The sequence below is a fragment of the Choloepus didactylus genome, chromosome X (genome assembly GCF_015220235.1).
Source record: "Choloepus didactylus isolate mChoDid1 chromosome X, mChoDid1.pri, whole genome shotgun sequence".
Lineage (NCBI taxonomy): Eukaryota > Metazoa > Chordata > Mammalia > Pilosa > Megalonychidae > Choloepus > Choloepus didactylus.
Window position 1 is genome coordinate 160,102,290 of NC_051334.1, and position 24,607 is coordinate 160,126,896.

Here is a 24,607-nt window from a genome sequence, read left to right on the forward strand (position 1 = left end):
GAGACTGAGAAAACATGGACAGAGACTGTGTTTCCCACCCTGGGTCTGAAAGTCTTTCCCTGACATTTGAGGGAAGCAGCAGTTCATGGCTGTTTTCATGCCTTTGGGATGGCTGAAGTACTGGGTCAGCTGAGGGAGTCCTTGGTCACAGGTGGAGCCCCACTTGAGCCAGACTTTGGCTGGCAAAGTGAGGGCATAGGAATCCCAGTTTCAGCTCACCTGTGCAGACACAGCCTATCCTCAGATGCAAACCAGCTTCTGAGGATGATTAAGATACCATACAGTGCCATCTTCTGGACAGTGTAGAAGGTGAAAAGGAATTGAAACACTTAAAAAGAAGCTCCAGACCCTTTCTTAAGACCCCAGGAGCTGGTTTACACACCTTGTACAGAAATCCAGCCCTGTTTTGGCTGAGAAATATGAAAGACCCAACTGTTACAGCATAGCTCTAAAACAAACCCAGTTCTTGCCAGCTGGCAGAAAACAGAGCACCACTGGAAGCCAGCAGATTTGTAATACCACACAGAGTGAACTTGCTTGGGTGCTCATTACCTACCTCCCATACCTGGGGCAGGCCACAATGGGTGCCTGATTTTGGGTGCACAGCAAATCTGAAAACTGGGCAGTGAAAAAAACAAAGTGAAGATAGAGATCAAAGACAACCAACTAGAAAACCCTAGGCAAAAGAGAGAAAACAACATCCAGAATAAACTAATCAAGGAAATCAGATGCCTCAACAACAAAAAAATCAGAAGTCACACCAGGAAACACAAAGATATGGCCCAATCAAAGGAATAAATGAACACCTCAACTGAGATTCAGGAGTTGAAACAACTAATTAAAGATGTTCAAACAAATCTTCTAAATCAAATCAATGAGTTGAAACAAAATGTGACAAGAGAGATGAAAGATATGAAGAAGACACTAGGTGACCCAAAGGAAGAATTCATAAACTTGCAAAAACAAATGGTACAACTTATGGGAATAAAATACACAATAGAAGAGATGAAATAGACAATGAAGACAAACAGCAACAGACTTGGAGAGGCAGAAGAAAGGATCAGTGAACTAGAGGACAGACCATCTGAAATCCTACACACAAAAGAACAGGTAGGGAAATGAATGCAAAAATATGAGCAGGGTCTCAGGGAACTGAACAACAGCATGGAGCATATGACTATCTGTGCTAAAGGTGTCCCAGAAGTAGAAGAGAAGGGAAAAAGGGGAAGAAAGAATAATGGAGGAAATAACCAAAGAAAATTTCCTAACTCTTATGAAAGATGTAAATTACAGATCCAAGAAGGGCAGCATACCCCAGAAAGAACTGATCCATTTAGACATACTCCAAGACACTTACTAATCAGATCTTCAAACATCAGATACAAAGAGAGACTTCCAAAAGCAGCAAGAGAAAAGCAATTCATCACTTCCAAGGGAAGCTTGATAAGACTAAGTGCAGATCTCTCAGCAGAACCCATGGAGATGAGAAGGCAGTAGTATGATACACTCAATATACTGAAGAATAAAAATTGCCAACTATCCCATATCCAGCAACACTGTCTTTCAAAAATGAGGGAGAGTTAAAATATTTAAAGATAAACAGACACTGAAAGAATTCCTGAACAGGAGAACTTGTCTAACAAGAAATACTAAAGGGAGTGCTACAGACAGGAAAATACAGGAGAGAAAGGTTTGCAGAAGAGTGTAGAAATGAAGATATCAGGAGATAGAGGTTAGACATTGGGCATTTGATGCTGAAGGAGTATAGAATGTTCAAGAGGATTGATTGTATAGATCCAGAGATGGATAGCACAATACAGTGTGATGGTGGCACAATATTGAAAGTACACTGAATAAAGATGCCTGTGAATATGGTTGAAAGATGAAAGGGGTATGTATGACACCAGAAGGAAAGATAGAAGATAAAGACTGGGACTGTATAACTTAGTGAAACATAGAGTGTTCAATGATCGTGATTAAATGTACAAATATAAGAATGTTTTTGCATGAGGGAGAACAAATGAATGCCAACTTTGCAGGTGTTGAAAATGGGATGGTATTGGGGAAAAATATAATCAATGCAAACTGAGTCTATAGTTAACAGTAACATTGTAACATGCTTCCATTAATTGTAACAAAGGCAATATAACAAAGTTAAATATCTATAAGATGGGGGTAAAGGGAGGAGCATGGGATTTTTGGCATTGGTATTGTTGTCTGACCTTTTTATTTTATTTTATTTTATTTTATTTTTTAGGTTTTTTGTTTTCCTTTTTATTTTCTCTTTTTTCTCTTCTTCCTATTTCTTTGTGGAAGAAATGGAAATGTCTTCATATAGTTTGTGGTGGTGAATGCATAACTATGTCATTATATCAGGAATGGTGTTTTAAAACTTCAATTTCTCTGTAAGACCAAAGGAGATGTTTATTTGGTGAAAAATCTATATTTTCTGTAGCACACTATATAATTTAACTTGTATGGTCAGTTTATTCAAACAACATAATTACATGGAGCTTTGAATAGGAAGTGAGATCTGGCTTATACAGGTTAGTGTGGAGCCCTGATATATCCCAGAGTCATTTGGGCAGAGAATAAAAACATATTTGCAAAGCCCCCTTGAGGGACTAGGGAAAATGAGGAAATATTAAACTTACCCACCTGGGGAATTAATGATATTCCCAAAAGCACTGGGGACTATCAATTTAGAAGGCCGAGACCTTGATCTTGAAGCTTGCCCTTATGGAGCTTGTTAATGCAAAGGAAAGGCTAAGCCTACTTATAATTGTGCCTAAGAGTCACCCACAGAGGACCTCTTTTGTTGCTCTGATGTGGCCTCTCTCTCTAAGCCAATTCTGCAGGTAAACTCAATGCCTGCCCCTACGTGGGACATGAACTCAGGGTTGTAAGTATCCCTGGCAATGTGGAACATGACTCCAAGGGATGAGCCTGGACCCAACATAGAGGGATTGAGAAAACCTTCTTGAACTAAAGGGGAAAGAGAAATGAAACAAAATAAAGTTTCAGTTGCTGAGAGACTTCAAGTGGAGTTGAGAGGACATTCTGGAAATTATTCTTATGTGTTATATAAATATCCCTTTTTAGTTTTTAGTGTATTAGAATATCTAGAAAGAAATAACTGAAACTGTTGAACTGCAACCCAGTAGCCTGGATTCCTGAAGATGATCATATAACTATATAGCTTACACAGTGTGACTGTGTGATTGTGAAAATCTTGTGACTCATACTCCCTTTATCCAGTGTATGGACAGATAAGTAGAAAAATGGGGACAAAAAGTAAATGAATAATAGGAAGGAATGGGGGGGATGGGATGCTTTGGGTGTTCTTTTTTACTTTTATTTTTATTTTTATTCTTTTTCTTGCAGTGATGAAAATGTTCAAAAATTAATTGTGGAGATGAATGCACAACTGTATAATGGTACTGTGAAACTGAATGTACACTTGGATGATTATATGGTATGTGAATATATCTCAATTAAATTGAATTAAAAATCAGTTGACCTTAGATCTGAGAGTCTTTTTTCTGAGCTCTCAAGTTGATTGCAATTATCAATATGTCTATCTTTATGCCAGTTCCATGCTGTTTTGACCACTGTGGTTTTATAATATGCTTTAAAGTCAGGAAGCATGATACCTTTCACTTAATTCTTGTCTTTCAAGATGTTTTTTGCTATTCAAGGGCCCTTATCCTTCCAAGTAAAGTTGACAATTAGCATCTTCATTTCTGCAAATTAGTCTGTTGGAATTTTGATTGGTATTGCATTGAACCTGTAGGTCAGTTGAGTAGGATTTAAATCTTAACATTTAGTCTTCCAATCCATGAAGATGGAATGTCTTCCCATGTATTCAGATCTCCTTAGATTTCTTTTAGCAGTGTTTTGTAACTTTCTGTGTACAAGTCTTTTAATCTTTGGTGAGGTTTATTCCTAGGTATTTGATTCTTTTCATTGCTATTGTAAATGGAATTCTTTTCTTGATTACCTCCTCGGATAGCTCATTACTAGTGTATGGAGACACCACTGATTTTTGCATGTTGATCTTGTATTCTGCCACTTCGCTTAACCCACTTATTAGCTCAAGTAGCTTTGCTGTCATTTTTATGGTTTTCTAAAATATAGGATCATGTCATCTGCAAATAGTGACAGTTTTACTTCTTCCTTTTGAATTTAGATGATTTTTATTTCTTTTTGTTGCCTACTTGCTCTAGCTTGAACTTCTAGCACAATGTTGAATAATATTGGTGACAGTGGGCATCCTTGTCTTCTCAATCTTAGAAGGAAAGCTTTCTGTCTCACTATTAAGTATGTTAGGTATGGGTTTTTCATTTATGTTCTTTATCATGTTGAGAAAGTTTCCTTCAATTCCTACTACGTTAGTGTTTTTATCATGAAATGTTGCCGAATTTTGTCAAATCCCTTTTCTGTATCAATTAAGATGACCCTGTGTTTTTTCCCTTTTAATTTGTTAATGTGGTGAATTAAATTAATTGATTTTCTTGTGTTGAATCACCCTTGCATACCTGGAATAAAACCCACTTCATCATGGTGTATAATTCTTTTAATATGCTGTTGGATTCTATTTGTAAGTATTTTCTTGAGGGTTTTTGGATCTATATTCCTTAGAGAGATTGGTGTGAAGTTTTATTTTTTTTGTAGTATCTTTATCCAGCTTTGGTACTAGGATAATGTTTGCTTCATAGAATGAGTTGGGTAATGCTCACTCTTCTTCAATTTTTTGAAGAGTTTGAGCAGGAATGGTATTAATTCTTCTTTGAGTGCTTGGTAAAACCTGCCTGTGAGGCCATCTAGTCCTAGTCTTTTCTTTTTTGGTAGCTTTTTGATGACTGATTTGATGTCTTTAATGCCTTGTTGAGGTCTTCTCTTTCTTCTTGAGTCAGTGTAGGTTGTTTGTGTGTTTGTAGGAAGTTGTACATTTCATCTAAGTTGACTAGCTTGTTGGCATACTGTTGTTCATAGTAACCACTTATATCATTTTTATATCTTTGGGGTCTTTGGAATGCCCTTCTCTCATTTCTGATTTTATTTGTTTGCAGTTTCTCTCTTTTTGTTTTTATCAATCTGGCTTAGGGTTTGTCAATTTTATTGATTTTCTCAAAGAAGCAACTTTTGTTTTTATTGATTCTATTATTTTTATTCTCAATTTCATCAATTTCTCCCCTATTCTTTGTTATTTCTTTCCTCTGCTTGCTTTGGGATTACCTTTCTGTTATTTCTCTAGTTTCTCCAGTTGTTCAGTTAGGTCATTGATTTCAGTTCTTTCCTCCTTTTTAATACAGACATTTAGAGCTATAAATTTACCTCTCAGCACTGCCTTCACTGCATCTCATAAGTTTTGATACATGTGTTCCTATTTTCATTCATCTTGAGATATTTACTGATTTCTCTTGCAATTTCTTCTTTGACCCACTGATTGTTTAAGAGCATGTTGTTTAAACCTTATATATTTGTGTATTTTCTGGTTCTCTGTTATTGATTTACAGCTTCATTCCATTATGATCTGAGAAAGTGCATTGTATAATTTCAGTCTTTTAAAATTCATTAAGACCTGTCTGTGCCTCAGTATATGTTCTATCCTTGACAGTGTTCCACGAGCTCTTGAGAAGAGTATGTATCCTGCTGTTTTGGGATTCAGTGTTCTATATATGTCTGTTAAGTCTACTTCATTTATCATATTTTTAGGTTTTCTCCTTCTTTATTGACTTTCCATTTAGTTCTATCTATTGGAGAGAGTAGTGTGTTGAAGTCTCCCACTATTATGGTAAAGTCATCTATTACCCCTTCAATTTTGCCAGTGTTTGCCCTATTTACTTTGGGGCACCTTGATTAGGAGCACAGATATTTATGATTATTTTTTCTTCTTGCTGAATTTCCACTTTTATTACTATATAGTGTCCTTCTTTATCTCTTATAACATTTTGTTACCCAGCTTTCTTTTGGTTACTACTTGCTTGGAATATTTTTTTCCATCCTTTCACTTTCAACCTTGTTCCTGTTTGCTAAAGCTGCTGTTATGCAAAATACCAGAAATGGATTGGTTTTTATTAAGGGGGCTTATTACATAACAAATTTACAGTTCTAAGGCCATAAAAGTGTCTAAACTAAGGCATCAACAAGAGGATGCCTTCAACGAAGTAAGGCTGATGGCATCCAGAACAACTCTGTCAGCTGAGAAGGCACATGGCTGGTGTTTGCTGATCCTTTGCTCCTGTGTTCTGGTTTCAAAATAGCTTCCAAAATGTCTGGGTTTCTGTCTGTCTTAGCTTCTCTCTCTCAGCCTCTGTACATCCCTTCTTGTTCCCTCTGGGCATTTCTCTCTAAGTGTCTGGCAGTCTTCTCTTAGCTTTTCCAGGGCAAACTCTGGGCTTCATCTCTTAGTTTAGCAAGTCCAAACATCCTTCTGTCTGCATCTCCCAGCATTCCAAGCATCTGGGTCTGTGTGGGCCCTCAGTTCTCTTAAGGAATCCAGTGATCTAATTGAGTCCCACTCTGAATTGTGGGGTCACACCTCTATGGAAATAATCTAATTAAAATGTCTCACTCATAATTGAGTGGGTCACATCTCCATGGAAACAATCTATTCAAAAGTTCCCACCCACAATATATTTGCTTCCACAGGATTGGATTAAAAGAACGTGGTCTTCTGGGGTCCTTAACAGCTTCAAACCAGCACATACCTATTTGCATCTTTGGGTCTAAGATGAATCTCTTATGAACAGCATACAGAAGGATCATATTTTCTAATCCATTCTGCCAATCTGTGTTTTTGATTGGGGAGTTTAATCCATTACCATTCAGAGTTATTACTCAATACATTTCTTGATTCAACCATCTCATTTTTTTGGTTTTATTTTTCAGATCTAAATATTTCTTTTTCTTTTTACCCTTTAAGATACAATCAACCAGATACAATGGCCCTGAAGAAATGGCACATATAACTGGATCTTCGAAAGACATGGGAAGTGGCAGAAACTTGCTGTTAAGATGACTAGGCTGAAAGTGGCTTAAAATGAAGATGAATTCCTTGATCCTCTCAATTTCAACTGCTGAGAAATTGCTGTTTCTCAAGAATGGTGGTAGTCTGGACATTTATTGTCTGGAAAAAATAAACTTATGGTTCCTGAAGTATGAAAGTGCCAGCACAGTTGACAACATTGGCCCTGTACCTCAAATAGGAGGATGTACTAACCTTATGCATTATCAAATGCTGAATCCAAAGACCCCCAGCCCTCTTCCCTCACTTAATTCTCAGAAGGCTAGCAACTAGGGACTCACACACTTGTCAGGAAATTGGAAGCCTCTCCCTTGGTGAATTGAATAACCTGAGTTAATATCTAAATTTTAGTGATCCCTAAAAACATGCCCATCCAACTCAGTTTATCATGAAGTGTATACTCAAGAAGCCCAATATTCAGCACTTCCAATGAGTTTTTTAGTCCTCCATGTTTAATCATGGGGTTATATAATTGAGGATTACCAGTCATTGAGGAAAGTTTATAATGTGGGAGATATATATGAATACAAATAGGGGAAAAATTCCAGAGGAATAAAAACTATTTGGGGAGAAGAAAACCTCTTCTTTAAACTTGAAGTTAGAGTACCTGGCCCAGATTCTATCTGTGCTTGTCTTGGCTACATGTTGATGAAATTTCTGCTCTCCTCTTATCTGATCAGACTTCAGCTGTGTGACCAGTACTGGTCCACACCACAACCATATCAGATTGGGTAGTTTCTAGTAAGGTCTCTATTGCCCAGTTACTTCAAACCTTATTCAGACTTCCCAGAGGATGTCTATTTTGAGTGGGGCATAAACTGGTGTGGAATTTTCTTTTTTGCAGTGATTTGGTCTACTTTTTTTAAAAAAATGCAAGTATATTGAGATATTCACATAACATACAGTCATTCAAAGTGTGCAATCAATTGTTCACTGTATCATCATATAGTTGTGCATCACCACAATATTTGAACATTTTCATTACTCCAAAAAATAAAATAAAAATTAAAAAAAGTTTCCAAAGCATCCACTTTCCCTCCTCCCCCAATTTTTCATTTACTTTTTAAAAAATACAGTTTTATTGAGATATATTCACCCTCCCTAAGTCATCCATGGTGTACAATCACAGCACCATCATACATTTAGGCATTCACCACCAGAATCAATTTTTGAACATTTTCCTTACTCCAAGATAAAAATAAAAGCAAAAAAAGACACCTAAATCTTTATATCCCCTCCATTCCACCCTATTCTTTTTTTTTTTTTACAAAACAAATTGTACTTTCGATTGTTTACAGTACCATTACATAGTTGTACATTCATCACCTAAATCAATCCCTGACACCTTCATTAGCACACACACAAAAATAACAAGAATAATAATTAGAGTGAAAAAGAGCAATTGAAGTAAAAAAGAACACTGGGTACCTTTGTCTGTTTGTTTCCTTCCCCTTCCTTTCTACACATCCATCCATAAACTAGACAAAGTGGAGTTTGGTCCTTATGGCATTCCCAATCCCACTGTCACCCCTCATAAGCTACATTTTTATACAACTGTCTTTGAGATTCATGGGTTCTGGGTTGTAGTTTAATAGTTTCAGGTATCCACCACCAGCTACCCCAATTCTTTAGAACCTAAAAAAGGTTGTCTAAAGTGTGCATAAGAGTGCCCACCAGAGTGATCTCTCGGCTCGTTTTGGAATCTCTCTGCCACTGAAGCTTATTTCATTTCCTTTCACATCCCCCTTTTGGTCAAGAAGATGTTCTCCATCCCACGATGCCGGGTCTACATTCCTCCCCGGGAGTCATATTCCACGTTGCCAGGGAGATTCACTTCCCTGGGTGTCTGATCCCACGTAGGGGGGAGGGCAGTGATTTCACCTTTCAAGTTGGCTTAGCCAGAGAGAGAGGGCCACATCTGAGCAACAAAGAGGCATTCAGGAGGAGACTCTTAGGCACAAATACAGGGAGGCCTAGCCTCTCCTTTGCAGCAACCGTCTTCCCAAGGGTGAAACTTATGGTAGAGGGCTCAACCCATCAAACCACCAGTCCCCTATGTCTGTGGTCATGTTAGCAACCATGGAGGTGGGGTAGGCGAATACCCCTGCATTCTCCACAGGCTCCTCAAGGGGGCACTACATCTTTTTTTTTTTCCTTGTTTTTCTTTTTTTTTTTTTTTTTTAACTTTCCCTTCTTTTTTAAATCAACTGTATGAAAAAAAAAGTTAAAAAGAAAACAAACCTACAATAAAAGAACATTTCAAAGAGACCATAACAAGGGAGTAAGAAAAAGACAACTAACCTAAGATAACTGCTTAACTTCCAACATGTTCCTACTTTACCCCAAGAAAGTTACATAATATAGCAACATTTCAGTGAACTTGTTCCTACTACATCCATCAGAAATTAACAGACCATAGTCATTTCTGGGCATCCCCAGAACGTTAAATAGCTTATCTGTTCTTCTTGGATTATTGTTCCCCCTTCCTTAATTGCTCTCTACTGCTAGTTCCCCTACATTCTACATTATAAACCATTTGTTTTACATTTTTCAAAGTTCACATTAGTGGTAGCATATAATATTTCTCTTTTTGTGCCTGGCTTATTTCGCTCAGCATTATGTCTTGAAGGTTCATCCATGTTGTCATATGTTTCACCAGATCGTTCCTTCTTACTGCCGCGTAGTATTCCATCGTGTGTATATACCACATTTTATTTATCCACTCATCTGTTGAAGGACATTTGGGTTGTTTCCATCTCTTGGCAATTGTGAATAATGCTGCTATGAACATTGGCGTGCAGATATCTGTTCGTGTCACTGCTTTCCGATCTTCCGGGTATATACCGAGAAGTGCAATCGCTGGATCGAATGGTAGCTCTATATCTAGTTTTCTAAGGAACTGCCAGACTGACTTCCAGAGTGGCTGAACCATTATACAGTCCCACCAACAATGAATAAGAGTTCCAATTTCTCCACATCCCCTCCAGCATTTGTAGTTTCCTGTTTGTTTAATGGCAGCCATTCTAACCGGTGTTAGATGGTATCTCATTGTGGTCTTAATTTGCATCTCTCTAATAGCTAGTGAAGCTGAACATTTTTTCATGTGTTTCTTGGCCATTTGTATTTCCTCTTCAGAGAACTGTCTTTTCATATCTTTTGCCCATTTTATAATTGGGCTGTCTGTACTATTGTCATTGAGTTGTAGGATTTCTTTGTATATGCAAGATATCAGTCTTTTGTCAGATACATGGTTTCCAAAAATTTTTTCCCATTGAGTTGGCTGCCTCTTTACCTTTTTGAGAAATTCCTTTGAGGTGCAGAAACTTCTAAGCTTGAGGGGTTCCCATTTATCTATTTTCTCTTTTGTTGCTTGTGCTTTGGGTGTAAAGTCTAGGAAGTGGCCTCCTAATACAAGGTCTTGAAGATGTTTTCCTACATTATCTTCTAGGAGTTTTATGGTACTTTCTTTTATATTGAGATCTTTGGTCCATTTTGAGTTAATTTTTGTGTAGGGGGTGAGGTAGGGGTCCTCTTCATTCTTTTGGATATGGATATCCAACTCTCCCAGCCCCATTTGTTGAAAAGACCATTATGGCTCAGTTCGGTGACTTTGGGGGCCTTATCAAAGATCAGTCGGCCATAGATCTGAGGGTCTATCTCTGAATTCTCAATCCGATTCCATTGATCTATATGTCTATCTTTGTGCCAGTACCATGCTGTTTTGGCAACTGTGGCTTTATAATAAGCTTCAAAGTCAGGGAGTGTAAGTCCTCCCACTTGGTTTTTCTTTTTTAGAGTGTCTTTAGCAATTCGAGGCATCTTCCCTTTCCAAATAAATTTGATAACTAGCTTTTCCAAGTCTGCAAAGTAGGTTGTTGGAATTTTGATTGGGATTGCATTGAATCTGTAGATGAGTTTGGGTAGAATTGACATCTTAATGACATTTAGCCTTCCTATCCATGAACATGGAATATTTTTCCATCTTTTAAGGTCCCCTTCTATTTCTTTTAGTAGATTTATGTAGTTTTCTTTGTATAGGTCTTTTACATCTTTGGTTAAGTTTATTCCTAGGTACTTGATTTTTTTAGTTGCTATTGAAAATGGTATCTTTTTCTTGAGTGTCTCTTCAGTTTGTTCATTTCTAGCATATAGAAACATTACTGACTTATGTGCTTTAATCTTGTATCCCGCTACTTTGCTAAATTTGTTGATTAGCTCTAGTAGGTGTATCATTGATTTCTCAGGGTTTTCTAGATATAAGATCATATCATCTGCAAACAATGACAGTTTTACTTCTTCTTTTCCAATTTGGATGCCTTTTATTTCTTTGTCTTGCCGGATTGCCCTGGCTAGCACTTCCAGCACAATGTTGAATAACAGTGGTGACAGCGGGCATCCTTGTCTTGTTCCTGATCTTAGAGGGAAGGCTTTCAGTCTCTCACCATTGAGTACTATGCTGACTGTGGGTTTTTCATATATGCTCTTTATCATGTTGAGGAAGTTTCCTTCAATTCCTACCTTTTGAAGTGTTTTTATCAAAAAGGGATGTTGGATTTTGTCAAATGCTTTTTCAGCATCTATTGAGATGATCAATTGATTTTCCCCTTTTGGCTTGTTAATGTGTTGTAATACATTGATTGTTTTTCTTATGTTGAACCATCCTTGCATGCCTGGAATGAACCCCACTTGGTCATGGTGTATGATTTTTTTAATGTGTCTTTGGATTCGATTTGCAAGTATTTTGTTGAGGATTTTTGCATCTATATTCATTAGGGAGATTGGCCAGTAGTTTTCCTTTTTTGTAGCATCTTTGCCTGGTTTTGGTATTAGATTGATGTTAGCTTCATAAAATGAGTTAGGTAGTTTCCATTTTTTTCAATGTTTTGAAAGAGTTTGAGTAAGATTGGTGTCAGTTCTTTCTGGAAAGTTTGGGCATTTATTTGTGGCCCTGGGCATTTATTTGTGGGAAGATTTTTGATGACTGATTGGATCTCTTTGCTTGTGATGGGTTGGTTGAGGTCTTCTATTTCTTCTCTGGTCAGTCTAGGTTGTTCATATGTTTCCAGGAAATTGTCTATTTCTTCTACATTATCCAGTTTGTTGCCATACAGTTGTTCATAATATCCTCTTATAATTTTTTTAATTTCTTCAGGATCTGCAGTTATGTCACCTTTTTCATTCATTATTTTGTTTATATGGGTCTTCTCTCTTTTTGATTTTGTCAGTCTAGCTAGGGGCTTGTCAATCTTGTTGATCTTCTCAAAGAACCAACTTTTGGTGATATTTATCCTCTCTATTGTTTTTTTGTTCTCTATGTCATTTATTTCTCTTCTGAGCTTTTGATTTGGGTGCTTGGGCTTGGGTTATCCATATCGTCTGGTTTTTTCATATGCTTTATAATTTTCTGTTGTTTTTGGCCTCGTGGCATTTGCTGAACTTGATAGGGTTCTTTTAGGGTTTGTAGACCTATTGAAGTCCTTATCTCTAATTTATCAGATCTACAGCTTCGTGGAGTACACTTTCTCTAACTAACCAGCAGGTGGCGTCCACGAGCCACCTGTTCTCCACAAGCCAGTTCTCCCCTGCTTAGCCTTTTTGGTGAGTGGGGAAGTGAGTCTTGTGGGGCCCAATTGGTGTACCAAGCTTGCGTGTGTAGTTGGTGTTGCCTGCCCTGTATGTGGGGCATGTTTCTGGGCAGTCGGGGAGGGGGGGTGGCCCTAACAATCACATCTCCCTGATGATCCTAGAGTTTTAAAGCTGCTGCAATAGTCTAATCCTTCAGTTCAGTCCTGCCACAGTTTGCCTCTGCCACTGACCCACAAGTCTTTGGTATTGGCGTATGGCTCCTGAGACTTGCAAGTGGGCCCCTCTTCCAGGCTGTGCACCCCGGGTCCTCTGTTGAGGGATGACTGTGCTATGTCACAGGTGAGTGCCATCCCCCCAGGGCAGTTCTGGGCTGCTGGGCTGTGTAGGGAGGCTCCCAGTCTCCTCAAATGATGGCTGAATGGGGCTTTGTTAATTCACACTGCTCCACCTTCCCAGCTCTGGGACATTCAGCTGAGGTTGCAGGGAAGGCTAATGTCCACGCCCAGTTTTGTGGTGTGTGCCTGTTATTTGAAGCACTTACGTCACACTGGGTTGTCTGGGGCAGCTCTGGGCTATGGGGCTGGCGATGGGCAGGAGTGTTTCCTGTCCACCAGGATGGTGGCTGTGAGCGGACACCCCCCTTTTCTTGGGAAGTTGTGTTGTTTAGTGAATTTTCTCAGCCACTGGATTATTGCCTTTTGTCTCAGAGCTCTCTTAGTTCTGCTCTTGACTTGATGTGCCCAAATTGCAGTTCTTTGAATCTTTCTGTATTGGGCTTCTTAGAGTAATTGTTTTAGAAAAAGAAAAAAGGATTTAAAAAACAAACAAACAAACAAACAAACAAAAAAAACGGCCCTCCTCAGAGATCTAATGGGTTATTGAAATGCTAATAGACAAAGCAACCAGGGCCATTAAGGAAAGGTCCACAGGGCAGTGAGATCAGCTTTGCTTCGGGATTTGCATATGCGCCTCAAGGCCTGAGCTCCGCCCTTCCCCTTTCTGTGTTCACCAGAACTCCAAAAATCCTCTGCTTTTATTTTGGAGTTTTTCGTGTTGTTTTTTTTCTATGCCTGTCTCCTCTCTGCTGGGCTGGCTGCTCTCAGAGTCTCTGGTGTCTGGTCTCAGTCTATCTATGGTTGGAGTTTGAATCAGTAGAATGAGTTTCCGATAAGAGCAGCCACTGCAGTTCTCCCTTCTCCTTCCCGGAGCTGACAGCCCCTCCTCCCCCGGGACTGATCCTGGCAGGGAGGGGCGCGGGTCCCCTGGCCGCAAAAACTTACAGATTTTGCTGATCTCAGCAGTTCCACGTTTTCATGAGTGTTGTATGAAGTATGCCCAAAGACAGATTGCTCTGTGGTGTCCAGTCCACGCAGTTCCTGGCTTTTTACCTACTTTCCTGGAGGAGTAACCAAAACTTACAGCTCACCAGTCTGCCATCCTCCACCCTATTCTTAATATAATTTTTGTCCTCATTTTCCCACTCATCTGTCCATACACTGGATAAAGGGATTGCAAGCCACAAGGCTTTCACAATCACACAGTAAAACTGTGCAAGCTACAAAGTTGTATAATCATCTTCAAGAACCAAGGTTATTGGGTTGCAGTTTGACAGCTTCAGGTATTTCCCTCTAGCCATTCCAACACACTAAAAACTAAAAGGTGATATCTATATAGTGCATAAGAATACCCTCCAGAGTGACCTCTCAACCCCATTTGAAATCTCTCAGCCAGAGTAACCTTATTTTGTTTCATCTCTCTTCCCCCTTTTGGTCAAGAAGATCCTCTTGGTCCCACAGTGCTGGGTCAAGACTTATCCCCAGGAGACATTTCCTGCATTTCCAGGGGGGATTTACACCCCTGGGTGTCATGTCCCTTGTAATGAGGAAGTTAGTGAGTTCACCTTACAGGTGGGCTTAGAGAGAGGGGGAGGCACATCTGAGCAACACAGAGGCTCTCTGGGAGAGATTCCTAGGTACAGTTATAAGTAGGCTCAATTTCTCCCTCACAGCAACTAACCTCACAAGGGAGAGCCTCCAGATTGAGGGCTTGGCCCAATAAATTGGCTGTCCTCAATGTTTGCAGTAAAATCTGCAATAACCCAGGTGGGGAAGTACATTTCTGCATTTCTCCCCAGTTCCTCAGGAGGCCCTGCAAATACACTTTTGCTCTCTGCCCATATCCCTCTGGGGTGTATTGAGATTCCACCCCAGCTGTACAAACTCTTCAAGTCCCACTTCCCTTTCACAGCTCCATGCACCTATGGTGTTCAAACAAAGTGATCATACAGGTTAAATTATCTAGTGTGCTACAGAAAACATAGATCTTGCACCAAATAAATATCTCCTCTCTTGGTCTTGCACAAAAGTTGTAGTTTTAAAACCCAATCAGGGGAGCAGCCAACATGGTGGAATGCAGGAGACACAAGAAGTGGGTCCAGGTATCCAAGCTGAGCCTTGGGAAGTTGGTGAACCATCTAAAGAAGAAAAAGCTGAAGTCAAATATCTTCGATTCAACTGTCCAACAAAGTCCACCAATATGATGGGTCACCATGTTGATTATTTTATTGCTTCAAAAGCAGTAGATTGCCTTTTGGATTCAAAGTGGTCAAAGGCCAAGAAAGGAGAATAAGCTTTATTTACAACCAGGGAGTCTGTGGTTGACTATTGAAACAGGCTTTTAAAGAAGCAGTTCTTTCACTGAGCAGTAAAAGTAATGAAAATGAAATATGATAAAGACATAAAGAAAGAAAAAGAGAAAGGAAAAGTGGAAAAGATGATAAAAAGAGCAAGAAAAAAAAAACATAAAGGATGAAATGATAAAGAAGGAAAAAGAAAAAAAAGATGGTGAAAAGGAAGACTCCAAAGAGGATGAAACTCCAGGAACTCTCAAAAAGAAGGAAACTAAGTAAAAATTAAACTTGAACCACATGATGATCAAGTTTTTCTGGATGGAGATGAGGTATTTGTGTGGATCTATGGCCCAGTTCACTTTCAAACATTTGTCATGGGATTAATTCGTATGATTGCAGTGATAGTGGCAACCCGTTTCCCACTTTGGCCAGCAAAAATGAGAGTAGGTGTTTATTACCTCAGCGTTGGCACAGGCTGTTTTGTAGCCAACATTCTCCTCCTTGCTGTTGCTCTTTGCATTCTGTTTCTCATCATTTGGCTCATAACTGGAGGAAGACATCACTTTTGGTTCCTGCCAAGTCTGACTGCTAACGTGGGCTTCCTTGACTCCTTCAGACCTCTCTACTCACATGAATACAAAGGACCAAAAGCAGATTTAAAGAAAGATGAGAAAGCTGAAGCCAAAAAGCAGCAGAAGTCTGACAGTGAGGAAAAAATCAGACAGTGAGAAAAAAGAAGATGATGTCACCATTGTGTCCTTCATCTCTTGTGTTGTGCTTTTCATTCCCATAAGTTCTGCCAATTGTTTTTTCAAACTTTCAGTTTCTTCCTTGTGTTTGCCCAGTGTCTTCTTTATATCATCTCTTTTGCTGTATCTTCTCTCAACTCATTGAATTGATTTTTGGATTGATTTTTAATTGATTTAGGAGTTTTGTTTGATTAATAATTGGTTGTTTCACTTAGTGTATCTCAGTTGAAGTGTAAGTTTGTTCCTTTGACTGGGCATTATCCTTGTTTTTCCTAGTGTGGTTTTTTTCCTAGACATCTGATTTCCTTGAATGCCCCAATCAGATTTTCCCAGACCAGAGGGGCTCAGATCTCAGGAGGACACTGTGTATTTAGAATTAGGTTTCCCTGAGGGTGGGTCCTAGAAGTTTGACAGACTTCCCTGTGAGGTCTCTAGACTCTGTGCTTTCCCTATCCAGCCCAGCAGGTGGTGTTTGTTAGCCCCAGCTCCTCACCACTGTAGAGAAGTGAATTCCCTTTAATTCACAGTGGACCCTTACCTGGTGAGGGGTGGAGAGCATCAGAAGCTGGTTTGCTTGTTTGTTTTCCCCCAGGCCTTGGGGTCTGAACTCTCTCAGGGATGGCAGCCACTAGAGCTGGGACCACCCCCATTTTCTTAGGGAAGATACATCCTCAAGGGAGTTATCTTCTCCATTTGAATTCCTCCTTTGTTTTTCTGGCTCTTTTAACTCCATGCTTGTCTGGGTCAGCAGGGAATTGAGGATGCCTGAGGCTTTCTCTAATGGGCTGCTTAGAATGAGAGGAAAAAATGGGAAAAGGGCAAAAGCCCCTTTTCAGAGTCAGTTCCCATTCTCTCAGTTTTCTTGGGACATAGCTGTCTTCCAGTATTCTGAAAAGTCTCTGGTTTTACTTATTCATGTATTTTTTCTCCCATCCAGCTTGGCCTCCTCCCTGATTGAAGGAATCTGCTTCCTTTCCTGCTCCATGATTGTAGCTTGATTCAGTAGTCCAAATGTGTTAATTAAAACCACAATTGGAACTTGAATTATTTTCCCTGTAACCTGTTTCATTTTTTCACACAGCAGTGTTGCAGCATGGCCTGCCCTGTCTGAGGGGGGAGGGGTGCTGGTTCCAGGTTTGTGGAGCTTTACTCATGATTCTGTGCTACAGTCTCAGCCACTCCACCCATTCCAGGCTGGTGTACAATGTATGTCCATTCATGGATGTCTCCCAACAATTGTTCCAGATTATTAACTTGTTGTTCCTGGTTATTTACTAGTTGCTCTAGAGGACTAACTAAATTCCACACCTCTCTATGCCACCATCTTGCTTCACCCCCTAAAAGAATTTTCTTGTAAACTCTCAGAAAAGCTGATGCCAAACTAAATCCAGAGACTCTATTCAACATACTTTCTCCTGACAGCTATCAATGAATGGAGACAGTATTGCCCTTTCCTTATACAACTAAGTTTGCAATTGCTACTCTTGTTTACGTAACTAAATTATATATTCTTCAGGGACATGTGGTTTTGGGAATGGTGGCATTTCTGGGAAAAGCTAGTGAACAATTGGCATAAAATCAGACAATAATTGCCTCTGGGGGTAGGAGGAAGATGAGAAGGGGAGGGACACAGCACTGGTGCTGGTAGTGTTTTCTTAATGGGTACATAGATTTATCATTACTATTTAATATATATATATGTGTGTGTGTGTGTGTGTGTGTGTGTTTTAAACACTGTCCCATACAAATGATACCTTTCACAGTAAAACATTTTAAAGATAGAAAATTAAAATAGGCATTTTATTAAAATTATTTAACTGATTTTAAGAAAAGATATTTCTATTTATTATGGACCTTGATTTCAGATCTTAATCAAACTAAAATTTTTTATGAATCCTCTTCTCTCCTATACTCATGACATTCCATTCAAAAGGAAATTAAATGTTACAATTTTGCTATGTAGAAAATAGAAAACAGCTTTCTGCCAAATAAGCATAACAACAAGCTTTTGTACTATTCAAGTTTTTCCCCCCAAATGGCAATATACTTGGTTATATTACAAATATAAAAAATTGAAAATGATTGTTCAATATTCATGATGATTCAGATAGCATTCTATAAGTTATTCAATAAGCTCTTCAAATAAATACCACATATATTTAATAGAAAAAGATACCTTTACTGATATTCTTCAATTCTGTACCCTCCTCCAGACCTCTCACTCCTGTCTTTTCTTTACATCTGGCAGAACTCCCTTTAGTAGGTCTCATAGAGCCCATCTATTATTAAAAGATTCTCTTAGCTTCTTTTTATCTGTGAATATTTAAACTCCTCATTTTTGAAGGGAAGTTTTGCTAGATAGAGAATTCTTGTCTGGCAATTTTTTCTCTTTCAGTATCTTAAATATATCTTACCACTGCCTTCTTGCCTCTGTGGTGTCTGATGAGAAATCAGAACTTACTCTTATTTGGCTTTCCCTTTTATGTGTTGAATCACTTTTATCTTGGTGCTTTCAATATTTTCTCCTTCCCCTCAGCATTTGACACTTTGATTACTATGTGTCTTGGAGTGGGTTTATTTGCATTTATTCTGTTTGGAGTATGCTAGCTTCTCAGATTTGCATGTTTATGTCTTTTACATGTGCTGGGAAATTTTTGGCCATTATTTCTCTGAATATTCTTCCTGGCCATTTCCCCTTCTTTTCTCCTTCTGGGGCATACAATGTGCACACATTTGTGTGCTTTGGGTTGTCAGTCATTTCCCTGAGACCCTGTTCAAAATTTTTCATTTTTATACCATTTGTTCTTTTGTCTGTTCAAATTTGATTAATCTGTCTTCTAGGTCACTGATTCTTTCTACTGCCTCTTCAAATTTGCTGTTGTGTGTCTCCAGTATATAGTTTTTTTTTTTTTTTTTGAAAGGTAGTCTTTTATTTAGTGTTCTAGGAAATTTTAAGTTATTCCTTAAAAACAAAACCAAAGAAATTCAAAGTTCCCAAAGTAACAGAGCAGGAAATAATAATTTTATAATCCAGAAATGCTGGGTGACCCCTCAATGGGGGTGGGGGTGGGGAAAAGGTGTCAATTTAGCAGCTTGCTCAGCAGATACCAAGAAACCACAGTGTTGGGGTTGGTGTGGATACCAGGAGGTGAAGTTTGCCACCTAAGGCAATTAAGGTAATTAATCTTTCTGCCTCACGGGATCGTTGATTAATAGTTCTGAAAAAGAAAAAAAGGTTGATTGGAAGAGGGGGCCAAGGGAGAGACAATCCCACAGAATTTAACATTAAGCTGCCTCTGGCCTTTAATGCACCATGTGGCTGTCGTAGACTTTCCTCTCTCTATGCCCTTTTGAGCTTCACCATCAGCAAAGCTGGAAATCACACACCTTTACCCTATTCATGCACACACCTCCACCAGGTGTCAACAGCTGTTTAGCCTGGCAAAGGGTGGACTTTCCTTCTCCCTCATTCTGCATCCCTGATGAGGCTGACATACTGGAATAAAAGAGGAGGGAAAAACACCTGTCAAAGTCCAAGAAATGAGATGCTATAAAACAATCGAGGCAAAGGACTGACTTTGTTTCTAGAAGCTGACCTTGAGTGGAACTTCTCTATAATGTGTTTGGCATTTAACCTGATGTTTCCCCTACAGTACCGACTGCTCTTTCTGGAATTCTCCAGGCAAGGCCAAGGGAAAAAGCTGCCCCTGCTTCTACAGAGCATGAGCCTCCCAGGGCCCATCAGTTAGGCTGGCATTTGAAGCAGCTGGAGGCAGGTCCTAGCTCTCCTTGTGCAGATGGATTTGGGTCCTTAGACGAAACCCAGCCAGTGATGCTCCAGTGTTCCCAACCCCCAACTTCTGCTCATGTCTCAGAGCAGACTACAGCTTTTCCTGGATAAATTCTTCCCCAAAGTCAAGTCCTGAAGGATAGTTATTAACTGAGTGACCTCCAGGTTTTCTACTTAAGGAGGTGCAGGAAGGCTATAAACTGAAGTTTTCCGTAGTAGTAGGAGCCAAAGACACTGGAAGTAATTGTCCTTCATTCTCCAGAGTTCCCAAGTAGCATTTCAGAGGACAGGGATCCTCTCCTCCACCCAGAGATGTCCCTCTCAGACACCGACCAGGTTACACACCTGAGGCCCTAGCAGAGAGGGCTCCAAACCAATCACCTCTCACAAACAACGCAGGTCCCCACACCAGCTCTTCAAGGCCCAGAACCCTTCAGAGTACACCTGCCCCCTAGCACATTTGGGTTATCACAGTAAGAATGCATTTATATCAAGTATAAAATATAATAGGGAACAAATATATACATGTACATTTTCAGAGTTCAAGTGAATATACAGTTTTCTTTATAAGTGTGCAAATATAGTCATAGCACTACAAAAATACCAGTCATCTGAGAAGTTTACAATGGTCCCAGTATTGTAGGAGAGAATTAAATAAAATAGCTGTAGATAATTAAAGGCTAATTAGATAAATCAAGTTACAGTACTATCCTTCAGATTAATGTGCTCTGACATAATCAATGTTGTAGCAAAAGTGATGCTGAAAAGCAATTTCACTGCCAATCGTCTTGCCTCTTAACCTCAACATACCATAACCATAACTAGAAAAGACTTCCCAATTTAACAACCATCTCAGCCCCTGCCCAACCCATTGGCCTGTGACATTCTTCTCCCAGGAGAGATGACAAGATCTGATGAGATTCTATCATAAACAGGAGAAAAAATGAGCAAGACTAAAACATGCTCATTCCAAGATTAGGTCACTAACAACGAAGTTACCTAAGACCCTGGACCAAAGCTGAACTTAAGAAGGGGGCAAGTGTCCTAGTTTTAAAAATATGGGTACAGATTTTGTTTTAAAACAAATACAGCAATTTGGAAAGAAGTATCATTTTCTTGTCACAATTTTACAACAAGGGATTAAGATGCCTGTGAGTCTGTTCATGAAGAAAAATGAAAAAGTAGCAATGGTTTACCTGCCAAGGCATTTGTTTTTACTGGCTTTTCAATTTTATTAGCCAGAGTAAGCCCCTCACTAGAACTTCTGGGTTTCCTTTGGGGCAAGGGCTGGAATATTCAGAGGACAGTCAGAGGGCCCTAGATCAGCCCTTCAGGGTCCAGCCCTGGGATTTCCCATGGCCTGTACAACCAAGGGGCTTCTTTGTGTGGGAGGAGCTGGTGGGCCCTGCCCCCCTTCAGGAAACACTGCAAAGGAACCCAGGGAAACAAGCAAAGGCACAGGGGATGTGGCCAAAGAATCCTGCTAAAATGATTCCACACTTGGTGGAACCGTTTTGCCCAAGTGCCCAGATGACCCAACCCCTTATCAAGGCACTTGAACAGGCCATTCTGGTCAGCAGGAATCCTGTTATCATGAAAGGAGGGACTTTGGCCAACTTCCCCAGTGAGTGAAAAGCAATTTTATATTCACCAATTCGACTTTTCATTATCTCCACTAGAAGGGCCCTTTTGGACCTATACAGAGCATATTTTAAGGCCGGAGAGTAGTGAAAAAAGCTGATTTTTAGAAAATGCAGCTGGTTCAAAATCTAAAAGGCATACTCAGAGGCTTTCCCTAAGCTCTCCTGCTACAATAAAAAAACAAAAATAAAAATAAAAACCAAGAGCCAAGTAGATTTATATGATATCAAAACTGAGTATCTGCAGCCAAGAAGCCACACCTGAACTTCACAAAGGCCAAGAAAGGATGTGTCACTCAGCACCAAGTGCACAGTTCTTGTTTCATGTACTGTAAAATCTCAACATCACAGAAAGAAAACCCTGGAGTTAAAATACGTTAAAATCTCCTGTGCCATCTGACTCTCTGGCCCAGGATCAGATCTTATGACCATGTCTCTGGTGGGCATAAAACATTTACAACATAGTTAAAGGCACAGTGGCATTTAAAAACAAAACCCTGGGAACGGACAGTACAAGATTCATTGTATTAACCTGGCTGTAACTGGTAGAACCGACCCTTGCCAGATAACAGGAGAGGGAGACGGTGATTTGAAGGCTATTTGCTGGTTATCAGGCACACCAAGTCCTTGACCTCACGAGCAGGAGGAAACAAACTCACAAAACAGCGTCAGTGTTCAGCTCTGGCGAGTCACATCTTCCCTGCCTTTTTGCCGACCTGAGCCGAAATGCCGAGGATGTTGGGGGTTTCTTCCATGACACTGACGAGCAGATTGTCAATGTAGTCTTCCAGCTCTCGAACCTGGAACTCCTTCTTGCTTATCGTTTCCTTCCGCTTGAGGACAAGCTGGATAAGCTCGTCGTGGGTCAGCTGTGCATAAGCGAAAGCAGGGCCTGACGGGCTGTATTTCTTCATTATGGCTTCATTGATCAAGTTCTCGCTGATGATGGTGGCAGTTCCCAAACTGGAGTTAGCAACCTTGGTAGCTGTGGTGTTCATCGGCTTCACAGGGTGAGGTCGAGGTTTGACGGCTTTGGTCTGGGGAGCCCATGCAGAGGTCAGGGGGGGTTTAGGTTCAGACTTGGATTCTGGGTCAGCTTCCGGTTCTGCCATCTGCTCTTCCTCAAAGGGGTTCAGGCATTTACCCTGTTCAGAGGCAATGGCCCTAGCATCTTTCTCAGATGGTTTCATAAGATCTTCAATAGGCCTTGACCCATCCTCCTTTGACTTGATGCCCATGAGGATGCCTTCCTTCACCTTCCCCGGGATGGTAGGGAGGCTTTCTCCTTCGCAGCCCTTAGCCACATCCTTGTTTCCCGTCACCAGAGAAAGCAGAGAGGACTTCTTGTTCTCCGGCTTCTTGCTCTCTTTGGTTTCTTTGGCAGCCTCCGAATTTGCCGGCGCTGTGCTCCCCCTTATGTCCCCGCTGCCCGGTGGCCGGTATGATGGCAGAGACATGGTTTTCACGGAGTCTTTTGCGGAAGACGCGGAGAGCTGCCTGTCAGCTTCCCCGAGCTCCTTCCAAGACCGCGGGGCTAGGTTTTCAGTGGAAGAGAGCAAATGCTTCTTCCTGAAGCCCTGGGGGGAAGAGGAGGATGAGGGGGTACTGTCTTTGGTCTCACTTTTGGCTTCTGACTGTTCCAGGTAAACATGGTTCCTGTTGATGCAGACATTTGAGTGGGAAACTATGTCATTCTTGGAACGAAGGCTGCCGAGAAAGGAGAGTCCTTCCTTCTTGGGAGGGCTGATGCTGATCTGGGTCAGCTGCTTGGGATCTGCACTTGCTGTTCCTTTGTGAGACAAGACATCGGAGGCAGAAGAGACTCGTCCTCATTGTCATCATCTCCCCACCGGGACTGAAAGTCACCAAGACGAAGCAGCACTTTGTCTGACTTTGAAGTAGGCAGGACAAACATGGACTGGGAAAGTGGAGTTTTCTGCAAATTAGACTTGGAAAACAAGGTCTTGATCTTCGATTTCTTTTTCTTGTCTTTTGAGGAAGAGTCATCGTCACTGTCGGCTGAGGGTGTCATGCTGGGGACGATGGCTGACGCAGAATCGGAGACTCTATCCTTGTTCTTCCCCTTGATCTTGCTCTTCAGTTTTCCAAATGGATTCTGTGGCTTGTCTTTCATAGAAAGGTCGAACATGCTGGCAGTTAAGTTGTTTATCACAAACTGGATGTCAACCGCGATTTCGCCTCGTTCTTTTTCCTTCTTTCCCGGTTTGGACTTCAAGGTATACCACTGCGTCTTCCTGCGGCCCTGGTCGCGGTGCAGCTCCCGCAGGTCCACCTCTGCGCGGCCGAGGAACTTGTCGAGGCCCAGCAGCTCGCGGTGCAGCACGGTGAGCTGCAGGGTGGCGGTGGCCGCGAGCCCAGCGGACATCAGCGGCGGCAGCTCGAAGGTGGCCTCCTCGCACCACACGGGCGCGCCCAGGCTGCCCTCCGATACCGACATGGCGTACTTCTCCTTGCCCACCTGGATCACCGCGTACGCGTCGCTCGTGCCCCCCGGCCCCTTGGCCCGCAGACCCCATGCCTGCAGCACCGTCACCTGCACATGGGTTGGGGACCACACGGCCCCCGGACCCCGGCCCGCCGAGGACACCAGGGACATGGTGACCGAGCCACAGACCGCTCCGGGACGAAGAGAAGATCGCCCCCCGCAGACTCTCTGCTCCAGTATATTTTTAATTTCATCTACAGTGTCTTTTATTTCCATAATATTTGTTATTTTTGTATGTATTCTTTCAAATTCTTCTTATGCTCTTCTAGTGTTTTTTTTAATATCCTATGTCTCTTTATACATATTTTCCTTCATTTCTGTGAATTGATTCAAGATATGTGTTTGCATATCCCCTGACTTTTTGATCTGTTCCTTCAACTCGGCCATTTCTTCTTGAGTTTTAGTATGTCTTGTGATTTTTTGCTGATATGTGGTCATCAGATTATCTTGATGCATCCATTCTGAAGGTTGATTTCTCTCTCTTGGCTAGGATTTAGTTGTTGCCTGAGTTTGTATTATGGAACTGCTTTGACAGTTGGGTCATTTGTGTTTCTCAGCCCAAACTGGGCCAGGTACCCATGCAGGGGATATAGACTTCCTCCAATGGGCCTGGGATAGGGTCAGGAGGTGCTCTGAAAAGCCCTGTAGTTCCCCTGCTGCTTCCAGCCTGCTCAGCA

General features: G+C 40.8%; 1 protein-coding gene and 1 pseudogene across 1 annotated transcript; one reads left to right on the forward strand and one right to left on the reverse strand.

The window, feature by feature from the left end:
• Positions 1-19,743, forward strand: part of LOC119522424 — a 95,874-nt pseudogene extending 76,131 nt beyond the window's left edge.
• Positions 19,744-22,113: 2,370 nt separating this feature from the next.
• On the reverse strand, positions 22,114-24,041 carry LOC119523591 (rab11 family-interacting protein 1-like). The gene is given in 2 exon segments (XM_037822405.1): positions 22,114-23,246; positions 23,249-24,041. Coding segments are annotated over 2 exon segments (1,926 nt in total).
• Positions 24,042-24,607: the final 566 nt, after the last annotated feature.